Source organism: Tyto alba, unplaced genomic scaffold (genome assembly GCF_018691265.1).
Source record: "Tyto alba isolate M040663 unplaced genomic scaffold, T.alba_DEE_v4.0 Super-Scaffold_30, whole genome shotgun sequence".
Taxonomy (NCBI): domain Eukaryota; kingdom Metazoa; phylum Chordata; class Aves; order Strigiformes; family Tytonidae; genus Tyto; species Tyto alba.
Genome location: NW_024881305.1, coordinates 7,298,718 through 7,312,722, shown reverse-complemented (window position 1 = coordinate 7,312,722; position 14,005 = coordinate 7,298,718). Strand labels below are relative to the sequence as shown.

The window sequence follows — 14,005 nt, the reverse complement described above, 5'->3', positions numbered from 1 at the left end:
ACAGGCTATTCTGAGTCTGCCTCAGCTTTTGTAACATCAGGCATTTGCCGAAGACAGAGCTATTTGGTACTCTTTTCTAACTGACTAAATTGCATGACTATGTAGGAAATGGTTGCAGGAATTGTCTGTAGGCCAATCATGAACCTGGCCTGTAAGTCTGAAGCAACAGTGTGAACAGTTGAAGGGAGTCAGATTGTCCCCTCTACTTATGCATTCAAATATTGTATCATGTCATATGCAATAGGTATCATGCTGTATCTTCTTCATTACTCCTATATTCTAATACTTAGGGACCTTTTCCTTCTGCCATATTCCACCCGCATAACAATTTTCACTGAGACTGTCACTAATGCACGCAGCTTTCTCCTTCGCAGTGATAGTTACTGGAACAAAATATCTCATTCTCTTCTCAGGAATGCAGATAAACCCGTGATTCAGTCAGATTCTACTGCTCCAGGGAAAATACACTATGGACTTTCCCAGTCTTATGTAAACGCCTATTGACACCAAACCAGGGAGGCTGAGCTGTACCCTGCCTCCTCCAGAGTCACGTGCATGGGGAATAAGCTTCTACTACAGCAGCAACGACCATATCCAGCTGTGATAAACGCAGACATTTATCAGTCACAGGTGACGAATTCTTAACATCTCACCTCCATCTTCACAATCCTCAGGAGCTTTGGCTTTCTTACAGAGCCGTGGATCAAGCCACGTGGTTGTCTTGGTGTTATGACTGTGGAGCAGAACATATGCCATTAAAAGAAGAGAACTCCCTCAGACTGAGGAAACTTTGCTGTACTTTAACTTTTAATTATTTACTACCATGGGCAAACTGTAGCCTGTAGATAATATAACCTCTATTTGTGCCTTAGTCACATCACAAAATGCTAAAAAGAAAAGGCAACGATGATGCTCAGAGGTACCAGCACACTGAGACTCTCCAGGACAGACGTGAAATATCAGAGGTACAAGCACTCTCCCCTGCCCTTGAGAGCTCATGTGGGAATAGCATCTGTTTCTACCTGAAAGGAAAAAATACTTTTAGCCTCCTCTTATGTTCAACTCTCAGTAAGGTTTCTGTTTCATTTTTGCATCAGAATTCCAAAATGAGGCTGTTTCACATATGCACATACTAGCTACTTTCCTATTCTGGGCTTTAATCGATGCTATTTGTATTTTAAAGCACGCATTCCCAGCCAGGGAATACAAGCAGTGAAGCAAGAATAAACAAGCTCTCAGATTTCAGAGAAATTTGACATAGTGAAGGTTTATAAGATGTTATACCTCACCTAGCAATACCCACCCAGCTTCGGATTTTGTGAGATACAAAACTCATATTGCAAACAAACCAACTTTGCACGTGGAACCATAAGGCTTTCCTGCGCGATGGCAACAGTACCAAGTATGCAGCATAGATGACTATCAGTAAGGAACGTAACAGTAGGAATATATTAAATTTCATAGAGAAACAGAATCAGTAACAGCAGAAGTAGTGAGATGTAAGAGCAGCAGGCAGGTTCCTAGACTGCAGCCCACCAGTACTCCTCTCATCGGAAGGGCACAGCAACCCCTGCGCGGTGTCGGTCTACTCACTCAATGAAGTAGATCATGCCAGTGTCAGTGTAGGCCATCTCCCAGTTCTTGGGCAGTGGTTCCAGGGTTTCATCCCTCGACAAGTAATTTCTGAAGTCCATGGAGCTGCTTGTCTGGTTGTAGCTGGGAACGGGTTTCAGCCAGTCAGGAGAATCTGAATGTTTTTCTTTGTTTTCTGCAGTTGTTCAGGGAAAGTGTTACTATTTGTCAGATGTTTATGTTGTTTCTCACAAAGAACCACCCTCTTAATCTGGCTATGAGTCGATGTCAAACACGTCCCTGTATGTGATGTGCATTTTTCCACTTTTTTTTTTTTTTCAGCTGTGGACTTTGAAAAGCTGACATGAAAACACTGAACTCTGCTCTTCCCTTGCCAAACAGAATTAACCTTGTATTATGTGTCTGAGCCTACTCTGAAAATCAACGCTACCAGAAATCCCAGTTGCCTACACTGTTGCAGTTCCTACACAGAGAACAGTGTTTGTAATACTATCAAAAACACCACAAAAACCCTACTAATATTCCTCAAAGCACCAGAATGAAACACAGAGAAGACCCAAACTGCCAATAAAACAAACACCACCCTCCTGCAAGGCACAACAAGAAAAAGCTCCCCAAAATCCCTGCAGAAAACTTCAAATGCGAGCCTCCACCTTCCAGTCCCCAGGTTACGCTCGGTGCCCCCAGTCACACGATGGTGCCCGTGACCTTCACCCAGGCACCGGCCCAGCCACCGGGCCGCTCTGTGCCGGGGTGTTGCCAGCCCTGAAGCTAACAAGATGAGGTCAGGTCTGGTCAATGGAAGCCTGTCTTAAGCACTCACACACAGGATCATTTGCAAACGCAATGTGACAGCCTCTCTCCGCCGTCAGTTCTTCCCCCTTGAGATGACAGCGAAAGGAAAAGGGCATCCTGCCAATCTGTGGAAAGCCCGGCCGGACACTGGTCCGGTCTCAATGCACTCTGGTTTGTTTCTCTCCACAAACTCCTCTTCAGGCAGTTTCAGGTCGTGTGACAGTTTCCTTAACCAAAATCACCTGAAAATTTTGCAGTATGAGCTAGTGTTGCCCCTTAAACCAATCACTTCACTGAATCTCCTGCATACAAATTTAGTAATCTCCTCAAAATTAAAGAATAACATTTACAGGGTATGAGCTATACTCTGCAAAGGATTCCGTTATTTGAAGAGTGGACACATTTTTCCTTCCTCCTCATGGAACTGGCTGATACCCAGCACTACATGTTCTCTACTGAGCAGTGCATTTTATGATGCAATTGCACATCTGTCTGGGGGAACAGCTGTTTCTTTTTAAAAGATAATTTCAAAATGGAGTAAAAACACTAGTCTGAATAGAAAATTGCCTTCAAACTTTACCAAAACTAAGGCAGTGGTTCAAGCAAGCATGAGTACTCCTCACCCATTCATACAACACTTCAGGGAATTTCTCCCCATGTCAACCAACCTATCCCTCCGCTGCCATTAACTGCTTCCTTTTCCTCCTCTTCCTCCTCTTCAGGGAGAGAACTGTCCATCCTTTGCATTTTGCTGACAGATGTGGTTCTTTTCCTCTGTGATTCAGTATCAAAATCATTGTCAAAAAGAACTTGATCCACTGGATCAGGTTGAAAGGGGCTTGGCTCTGCTGGAGGCTTCGGAGTACCGTAAAAATTGCCTGCCAATGAGACAGAAATCAAGGTCACTAAAGCACTGCTACACCTGCTGAAAGCACTGCCAGTGGCACTGAACGTTTTATTGCCCGTGTAACACCTTCTTGGTGGAAGACCTGAATTGTAACCTGACTTCTTAAAGAAGACATCAGCCCTATCAAAATCCAATCAACAGTCAAAATCAGTTTATCCCTACGTTGTCTTTTGGCCAATGATGCTATTGTTCATCAGAAAACGATAGGTTTAATTCAAAATTTCTATCCTACCACATGTTTTCAAAGAAAAAGACATATTTGTTACTTTGCCTGGAATTCACTAATGCTCCATGGGGAAACTTGGGGAACATTCTGCACAAAGCAAAACAGTGAAAATCAGTTGTTCTCACTCTATACACCGATTAACTGATTAACAGAGTAATATGCAGCAACAGAAACACACTGAAGTCAAAAAGCAAACTAGTGTTTTGCAGAAACATAAAGTATCTATTTACATAAAACCAGTTACAAATAATTTCTTTTAAAACCACAGTCCTACAATCTTCTACTGACAATGCACTTGCTAAACAAGCTGTTAATATAGTTTCACCTAAAAATTATTTGCACTTGAGAAAAATAAACAGATTTCTACTTCAGTATTTTAATCTAAAACATGAAGACTAGGAATCATCTGTTGTTTTCTGGAAAAGAATTTCGGCAATTGACCTCTCTCCTGACTACTCATATGATTTCTATTAGGGAATTGAGCACACAGCAAGAGAGCTTCCCATAATTCTTGCTGGGGTAACTTTTGGTGGCTGGATATGGTTTTGACCATGTAAAAAAAATAAATAAGAAACCTTCTGAAAATATCAGTGAGGGCGAGGCTCAAAGTGGTGACAACCAGATAAAGGGGAGCAAAATGAAAAAAAAAGTGCTAATTTAGTCTAAACTTGCTTTAGAGATTTCCACAGACAGCATGAGACATGTAATACAAGGAGGTACAGAGCCTTTCACAGAGTTTTCTACTTCAGACATTTTCTTTTTCCCATTTTTTTTTTTTCTTTTGAGAGAGGAAGAAATCAATTTCATTCAGGTGCTAGTAAAACCACCACCTACCAAAAAAGTCCTCTATAGGAGAATGCTTAAAATTCCTTGAATCAAATATATGTTAAACATATGTAAAAATCAGGCAGGTTTATAATCTGGTAAATTCTGCTGAACATCAATGAAAGCTGCACATGCTCAGCATTTTTGAAAATCTGGCTGTAATTCAGTTCACTTCAACTACAACTATATATTTGAAAAAAATCTAGCCAGATCATATTTCAGATTTTATAAACTAAGACACAAAAAACAACGTGAGATGTTTGCAGTTTGTTCTGTTCCTGGTGTCGAGAGGTAAGCTGCTCAATAGTAAAAAGCAGCAGAACCCAGGCACTCATTACCTGAGCCCCCTTTGCAACCAGGGCGCACTCCGCAGAAGTGCAAGGCTCCACAGGGCTGAGCCAGCCAAACTGGTCTCTCCTCCTCCTCACTTTAAACAAAGGTGGGTTTGGGCTGTCCCCCAGCCTGAAGCACAGGGATGTGAGGAACCTTAAAGCTGTCTCTGACTGCCATCAAACCCTTTAAAGCAAAGCAAAAGCCCATCACATGGTGGCAGCTCCCTGACTCCTCTGACAGTTCACTACCTTCATTACAATGTTTTGCCCCATCACATTTCAGAAACTCAACTTTGCTACAGATTTGGACAATCTGGTCTAATGACATGCAATTTTTTGTTGCAAAATACTTTTTTTCCCTGCTGCATCCGAATTTCCCTTGCCTTCTATACTTTTGATGTGTGCCTCAGAGTAACATGGCTCTGTTCTCAAAGGTTTAAGCAAAGTTGACTGAATTCTGTTAAAACAAAATTGTACCAAGTATTGAGAAACATTTTCAGAATGCATCCTCAAAAATGCAATAGGGGAAAATAATCAGGTTGCATTAAGACTGCTTGAAAGGACAACCTGCGACTTACGAGAGCGCTCCAAAACAAGACCACTACTCCTCTTCACAGGTAGTCCAAACCAGACTTAATAGTGCCACTCTATTAGTGTAACGATCATCCATGGGCAGGAAAAGCAGCACCTCCTGGGTACAAGGAGCTCAACTTAGACCAAGATACTGGACATGAGTACTGGGTCCTTATTCCCATTCCATTAAACATCAACATACCATCATATGTTCCACTTTCTAGCAAGGCTCCACTTTCTTCCAGTGCTTTAAACTGCTCAACAGGAATGAAATTATAGTCTACTCCAGGGACTTCCCCATCTCTGGGAGCCCTTGTAGTGCCTGAAAAGACAGAGAAAACACTCTTGTAAGATACTTAAGTGCTGTCTGTTTACCAAACGCTGCCTGCTGTACAATTCAGTAAAAAAAATATATTTTAGACACTTTATACAATGATGATGTCACTCCAGTAAGGTAAGAGTCAGAACACTGGTGAGCAATCAAACAATAACGTATAAAAACCAGGCCAATGAATTACATAGGAATGACAGTTCTAGTATTGGGGAAGGAGGAGAAAAAATGCTGGGTGAGGTGGTAATTAGAGACAATTCTTTCTCATGCTCAGTGAACCGAAAACTACTTCTGTGGGAGCTGACAATGCCTGAGCCAGGCAGTCACAGGCTGGGATTCTGGAGAGCTGTTAACAGCTGCGGTACTTTAACACAGCTGCAAGGGTGCTTCATCTCTCCCCTGTTTCCACCAGTGCCAACTCACTAATCTGCACTGAGGTCAGCGTGACTAAGCACGTTTGATTTTTGGACTACCAAATCCGTAACTGGGCACAGAAACTATCTTATAACCTTACAATTCAGAGTAGTAATTCAGCTACGCTCCAAACCCTGGCTGTAGGTAAGCTTTTTCAAAGTAATCAGTAAATTGCTGTCTTAATGCAGAAGTTCTCAAAATGTTATGTCTATAAATACGGGCCTCCCATAGTTATAATAGCTTAATTAAAGCTCTCCTGGAAAGGACTCCACTAATTCAGTACTGCCTATAACCTAATAGCCTTTTAAAGGCATATGTCAATTTTTTCAGGCGGCAGGAACACGAGCTGCTAGCAAATTTCACTATCTTTTAAGAAAGCCACAAACTGTTGGTCATGCTCACTATGATGATAATGCTACAGTGAATTTCTGTAGTTACAAAAACGTTAGTTGGCAAACTTTTAAGTTTTTAGTGCAATGAATTCTTCGATTCAGTTGGCGATGAGCTTTGTTAACCAGGGAACCTTTGAGACAAGGTAAAGTTTGATCTTGTGATATTTAAGGAATGAAATGGCACAGAAGGGTGAGAAGCAATGACAGAATATCTGGCAGCTGTCAGAGCATCCTCTACCTCGAAGGTGCTTTCTATAAACGTCCACTCGTGGGAGCAGTAACCTTTAGGCACCTCGCTAGAGGCAAGTGAGCGCCTGTGCTGGTTGGGCCAAGAGATGCTAGCAGATGCCCAGAGCAGAAGGGCTGGCATAGCTGATGAGACAGGTCCATCCAGACTCCCTCACTAATTAATTCTTGCTGTGACACTGAAGTTTGTCCACGCACTGTTCCTTCCTCCTCTTCTTGGGCCACAGAGCCACTGTCCCTCTTGCCACCACCTCCTTGTACTGTCTTTTCAGGAGGAGCAAACAACAGTTCCCCTGTACCTTCTGTCATTGCAACCCTTTCTGCACATAATCCCTCCTGCAACTCTCCTTCCAGCTGCATCATCTGCCCAATGCATGTGACCCTCCTGAGGTCACCGTTTCCTCTTTGTGCAAAAAACAATACATTAACAAAAATCGGGATGTGTTTCACTGCTTGATCATGCTGAGGAAGATTTATTTCCCATGGTGTCTGTTGGTTATTCTAACAACAACAACTGTCAAACTTCAGAAGAGTAAAATACAGATATTACTGAAGCACTCTGAGCTTTGAATTCTGAAGTTGTTGCTGCTTTGTCAGTCCACGCTGGCCGTACCTTTTCACTGCAATTTAAGATATGAAACTATTCCAGCAAAGCCATTTACAGAAGTTCCTGCTGCAAGGTAAAACTGTAAACCAGATTAAGAGAGAGAGCATTTAAAGCTCTCAACTTATGTGACAGCTACCAGGAACAGATCAAATGAGGCTGATATTTACATACTTACAAGGGATGGTTCTCAAGTAGAGATTGTCTCTGATCACTTGCTGGAGTTTATGGTCTATTGAGCCCTTCTGGAACTGAAGGCTCAAGTAATGGCGCAAATCTTTGTTGATGACCTTTCCTTAAAAAATAACAAACAAGAACAACCTGAAAAATTAAGCAGAATCTCACAACATGAATTGCATTTCACTGCTACAAACATTAAAAAAAAAAAAAAGCAAAGCAGAAAGAGCTGGGTTGTATTAAATGTAACGGTCTCTGAACGGAAAAGCCATTCTATGCTACCAAAGCCTGACGTAAAGTGGCACAGTGATTTTAAGTATAGCTGAGCAACAACCATCCAACATCAGTATCTCCCAAGCAAGGCAGTGAGAATATTCTGGAATTGTTTGGAATCAGTAAAAAGTCTTAAAATATGAACTCTATTACCAAAATTAAAAGCCTCTACAGACAGGAAACTGCTTCAAAATGCAGTGATAATACTTTCTATTCAATTTACACCTACTGGCGAGGCACTTAATATTATAAAAAAAAAAATATTTTCTTTTTAAAAATACTGCATGATAGATGAGAGATTTTTTTTACAATTATTCCTTTGCAATATTTCTGTCAGGTATCATTAGCAAATCTGTCATATCACCAGATAACTGTGGCCCCTTCAGCACACAGATAACTGAGCTCTTGTATTACGGCTTCATCCTTCTGACAGAAGGGTACAAACTAATCTTTTGTACCCTGTCATCTTCCCAGAAAGCACATTAAATAGAGTTCAGTGACCTTGATAAATTTAAGTTACGTACTACAGCAGAACACTCAAGGCTTCAGGGAAGAAGACTCCATCTTTGTCTTCAAAACCCAACCCAGGAGATGGCCAATAGCAGGTGTATGCTGGTGCTTCACAACAGCGGGAACAAAAGCCGGGCCAGACAACAGCTCCTTTTAAATTACATCAGCAACAGGTTACGGAATGTACGAGCCTGCCACAGGAGTGATTGTGACAGGAGCCACCGACGCCTGCTGAGACCAGCTGCTGAGGAGACCACCTCAAGAGGTCTGAGAATGAAATGGGGCACAGACCCACATCTGTCTTAATACAAAGCTTATCTATGCCTTAAAGCCGAGATTGCTGTACTTACATAAATGTCAAATTTGGAAAGAAAACAATGAACCAAAACCACCAAAACCCACAAAGCCTTTCCACCACTAACCAGGTTTTCCCAGCTATGTGTCCCTGCTGCAAACTTGGTTGCACATTTTGGTTTTGGCAAGCTTATACTTTCCCTTCCCTTTTTGCCAGGCTAAGGGCAGATACACACCTTATACTCATCTCTCAAACATTACCTCAGCTACCGCCATTCACCAACAGCAAACTGTATTTCAGTTTGCACCCTCTTCCCTGCAAGCAAACCAACGGCATGCTGGAAAGCATTTCAGAGTGAAACCAAGATTACCTATCAGCCCCCTCTTCACAAAGGTCTGTACTGTCCATAAATTAACCAAAACCCAAACGCTCAAACAAAACCCCTCTAAGCCCCCAAGCAAAGAAAGAAAAAGCTTCCCCCTGCCTCCGGACACAGGCAGCACACCCAGTGCCTAACACAAGCCCTGAGCTCCAGACGAGGCCCATTTCTCACCCTCCTTTAATACTGTTATTTAGTCAAAAATTATGTCCAGAAATATGAAAAGCATTCTACAGCATGGAGATGACACCACAGTACAGTCCTCATGGCTTTCCAGGAGTTATACAAGCGGCACAGCAATTCCCACTAACGTGGGTGGGGTGAGCAGCAACCCCCCGTCCCCCGACTCCTTCCCAAACACGAAACTCGCAGTAACTCCGCAGCTCCCCTGGGTCCGACGCTCTCTGTTGTTATGACAGTGAGCCCCCAGCTCAATTCCCTATTTTGCCATCATGAGCTGTTCTTTATAAAACTTTGGATTTGCTTCCTGCAGCATAATGAGCAAAACATGTCATGGAAAATGAAAACAAATGGTGTAATCTCCAGCAAGAAAAATATTTTCCATTTGTTACTACAAATCACTTTATTGTTTGTAGACAAGATGGTTTCTCAACATTAAAAAATATTTTACCACTAAAACGGTCCATCCATCTCCCTGTCAAAGCCAGATCTATAGCACTGCACTTTAACAATACAAGCATATTTCACTTAGGCAGATCAATACACACGTATTTCACTCGGCAGATGAGTCTGGTTGCTAGCTAGGCTCAGAGTGTTGCATGTTGGAAAAACTTGGCAAGAAGTGAAAATCTGTACTGGATGTAGAATTACAGACACTTTATTTATTCACTGATCTTACCCTCTTCATGTTTTAAAATTTAAAAGCTCATAAACCCTTTTCAATAAATATCAACTCAGTCCAAAAAAGAGTAAAACCAAAGCTGCTACTAAGGATATGCTAACACCGAGGGGTTAATCTTAACATTGAAACCTTAAAGACTGGACTATACTCTTGAGACCAAGATGACTAAACTGAAGACTGAAAGGATTGCCTGGGGAAAACAGAAGAAAGTCAAACAAAATAGGCAAGAGAGAACATGACAGAAAGTCACATAAAGAATGGTGTGCATTAGAAAGCAGAAAAATAAAGTAATAGTAAGGATGCTTTAGGCAACCTCCAGAGCTTGTTCTTACTCAAAAGCCAGATACTTCCCCCTTCAGGAGCTGAACATGCTCCTTTACATCGTTTCACGTAGGCTTTTAAGAGAACCTCATGTATCAGACTCTCCGAAATGACCTAATAAATGTCAGGTTGGTGTTTGTCACGCTGCTGAGCTGTCTCTGAAGGATGACACACGCAACACAGGGACCAGTCAAGAGGAATAATGTACTTTACACCATTCAGGTTATGCAAGATGAACAGGCACAAGCCTCTTGTTTTCAGTTTTAATTTAAATTAACCACAAAGGAACTGTTTAAGTGAAGATATGCACACTGCAGTTCAGTAAGGAAAACTAAGTGACTGCAGAAGAAAAAAAAGGCGTGAGTATCACTGCAGCAAAATACAGCACTGTGAAGGACAGAGGCAAGTATGAGCAACAGAGACACTGTGAAAAACGGGGGTAGTGGCTTTCACTTCTCACACCACAAACTGAGACGGTAAAGTCGCCTTTGCTGCTGTACTCAAGCAGGACGAAGATAGCTATTTATACACCCAACCTGTCACAGAAACACCAAAGTATACATATTGCAACAGCAAACAGATGAGCATTGCCACAGTGCTACTAGAACTCAACACAAAGAAGTCCATTTCTAAATTAGCAATGCTGGTATAACAGCAAAGCTCATAGTTTAAATATGCAAATAAATTCTAAGAATTCAATCTGTGAAGATTTTATGCGGCTGCCCAGCAATAAGTCACATCAAAATAATGTCACAAGTACGTCTGGGTAATGCTGCCAGTACAGAGAGTATCTGTGACATCCCCCACAAATCCCTCTGAAGACCACGTGGAAATGCTTGGTTTCTTTTTGGTGCACATTTTATGCAGACTGACACAGGTGACAACTTTCCAGAGGTACAGCGCATCCTATCCACTTCGCTGTGCCAGGAGCCCTCCCCTGAAGTTTCCATGCCAACACCTCCTAGAGACAGTGGCATCTATATGCTAATGAGGAGCTGCAATGCTGATGGGCAAATGAATGAGTACACGGCGTTTTTCCTTCAAACTTTTCAAAAAATACTTTCCCGTTAATCATAAAAGCAATTTTTCAAAGTAGCAGTTTATTAAAAGCACATGACTTTCCTATTAGACTACACAATTAATTACCAGGGCTCACACTTTTACTGTAGCCTTTAGCGCAAAAACGTATTTTAAGGGAACAGCTGTGAAAAGGGAATTCCATTCCCCCATTCTTGGAGCGCAGTTTTAAAAAGCCCGTCTGCAGCCCGGGGGTGCTCCGCCGGGGAAATTAACGGGCAAAAGCGCCGAGGGGCGCCGGCAGGCAGGGCGGCAGCCGAGCCCCCGGCCCCGGCCCGGGCGGGCGGGAGGGGCCGGGGAGGGGGGGGGGCGGGAGGGACCCCGGGGGGGGGGGGGGGCCGGGAGGGACCCCGGGGGGGGGGGGGGGGGCGGGAGGGACCCCGAGGGGGGGAGCGGCGGGGTTCGGAAGGGAAGCGCCCCCGTCCCGCCTGTCCGCAGGGAGCTTTAAGCGTCACAGAAGGGGAAAAGCGCAGGTTAGATACCCCTACACAACTTCCTTTTCTCCACAGGAACAAAGCAGAGGAGAAACAAAGACAATTTCATAGTGTAAATTCAGAATTTCATAAATGCGAACAGAATTCCATATCGTCCAAGGTTACACTCAGCTGCATGATGTGTTACATAAGCAGTGATTGCAAAAGGCAGCCTAGAATATGAAAATTCCATGCGAAACACATTAAGGGCTAATAAAACAGCTAAATGCCTTTGCTCAAAGCGGCTAACTAAAATAGGAATTATCAGGGCTGATCAAGTGGAAAACAGTTACTGTTTAATTACTACCAGGCTATCAATACGTAAAGTAAGATTAAGCGATCTTTGATGTGACTAAGCGAAAGCCCTTTGCAGAAACGTTCAGCTACACAAAGCAGACACGTTGCGTTAGGAAACCAAAATTATAATTAAGTGTGCAACACGTTAACTTTATGATATTCCTCAGCAACTACTCACATATGATAATTTAACATGAGTTACAGATCTGGATGTGTGAATTCACTGAACACAATAAATTCTTTCTAAAAGCACGCAAGAGAATCACTGTATTCACAGACTACGGAGAAGACAGAAATGCCCGGCAGTGACACAGCCTTCAGTGCTTGCACCACCACGCTGCCCACGCAGCAAGCACACACCTACGTTCCCAGTGCAAGGAACGTGGGGGAGGTTCAAATTATTCAAATTAAATTAGAAAGAGAAAGCAACATTTTGAGAATGCCAGGCCCAGGCAGTGGGTGCCTCTCTCCCCCAGGGGCAGAGGCCCCGATGGGTTGCTGTGCCCACGTCTGCTTCCCCTTCAGGGACGGAGAGGGGCTTGGGACCACGCAGGAGGAAGGCTGCGCCCAGCAAGGGCTCCGTGGACACGCTCTGCTCCTCACCTCCCCATCCCTCTTCCAGGAAACAGGTGCAAGAACCTAAGTTTGAAATCTGCCCGTGACAGAGAGGAGCTCCCTAGGAAAATTCTGGCCGGTAAGGAAGTTGAGGTGACGACCACATCTGCGCCAGCGACCTGTCTGGGAACAGATCCCGGTCCCATTATGGGCTGATCCCCACTCAAGGCACCTTCTGCTCATTCATGAGGCACCCGCTGCTTCTTCAAAGAGCAGTCAAGCTCACCATCAGCTGAAGAATTACTTTCTAAGAGACAAGGAGTAAGAAAATGGCTGTGTTCAGTCCACAGGGCTCAATACGCCCCTACACACCATCCGGCAATTACCAGCTGCTTTGGAGTTAAGTCGCTGCAAGGATGTTCCAAAGACCAAAAGCAGATAATCATCGCAGGAATGTGACGTGTAGGTTTCTGCTCGTTTGCCTTTTAATGAGACTCAAACAGCAGTAGATCCACTCAGCTCTGCTCCCAAAGTCTGGATTAATCACACCTTTTGACTGCCAGATCCAACACCAGACAAGGCCAACTGTTCACCAAGTCAGCAGAGATTCTGCAAGGGGCCACAGTGGGCAGGTCTCCGGCTCGGATACTGTAAGGGCATCTTGATTTGGCGTATCACTGGTAGGTAGAGACATTTGTCTGAAAACAGTGATCTGCCACAAGACACAGATTTTTCCCCTGACAATGAACAGAACAGACAAGGTGAAGAATGAATCTTGATTTCCCAGAACAAACGTGGGAGAAGAGCCAAATACATGAGAAGCTTATTTCTGGATGTGAAATGCAAGTGATATATTCTACACAGACAAAAAAACCCCAAACCTCTTAGATTATTAAAGAGCATGAGAAAAGAGCAAGTATGTATTTTAATCTGTTCTGGCCATACCGACAGACTTCTCACCTTCTCCCTCAACCCAGGATCATTTGTAGAGATTTGGTTTGAGAGCAGACCAACAGGCATCAAGAACCAAACTCTTCTGAAATTATCAATGCTGTTGTCAGCAGCAGGAGAATTGGGGAATGACTTGGGAAAGTTGTTTGGTGAGGGAAGGGGAAGTCCCATGGACGAGAAGCTGATGAGCGCAGATAAAACTGAACTGGACTATTTGGGAATATGGGTAAGTATCAAAGGAGGTACTGTGATTCAGAATAATGCTGTAAGAAGAAAACATTTTTTAAATCTATTTTAAATTCCTAAGGAAGAGGTCTTACAAAAGCTTTCAAATATTCATTAACAGAAAGCCTGCTGAGCTGTGTGAATTTCCCTCTACTAAATGTCTGCGGGGAATAAATTATTTGACTGAAGACAGGGACAGCAAAGATATTTTTATTAAGCCATGCTGCACTCAGCAAGCAACATGAGTGTCCCCCCAAAAACACTCAGACAACATGAAACTCTGTGGACAGGAACCACTGGCACAGGGTCAGCATCAGCTGCGACACGAGTGTGGGAACAGCAGAGACAGCCCAGGTTTAGGTGATGAACGTA

General features: G+C 43.2%; 1 protein-coding gene across 2 annotated transcripts in view; it reads right to left on the bottom strand.

Moving 5' to 3' along the window:
* MAGI3 (membrane associated guanylate kinase, WW and PDZ domain containing 3) overlaps nucleotides 1–14,005 on the bottom strand; it is a 72,363-nt gene that overhangs the window by 27,395 nt on the left and 30,963 nt on the right. For both annotated transcript variants that reach the window (XM_042800121.1, XM_042800122.1), the window contains exons 2-6: nucleotides 7,417–7,533; nucleotides 5,454–5,573; nucleotides 3,057–3,266; nucleotides 1,594–1,768; nucleotides 654–733 (exon numbers count right to left, since the gene is read on the bottom strand). In XM_042800121.1, coding sequence (XP_042656055.1) covers nucleotides 654–733; nucleotides 1,594–1,768; nucleotides 3,057–3,266; nucleotides 5,454–5,573; nucleotides 7,417–7,533 — 702 coding nt within the window. The remainder of the gene's footprint in view (nucleotides 1–653; nucleotides 734–1,593; nucleotides 1,769–3,056; nucleotides 3,267–5,453; nucleotides 5,574–7,416; nucleotides 7,534–14,005) is intronic.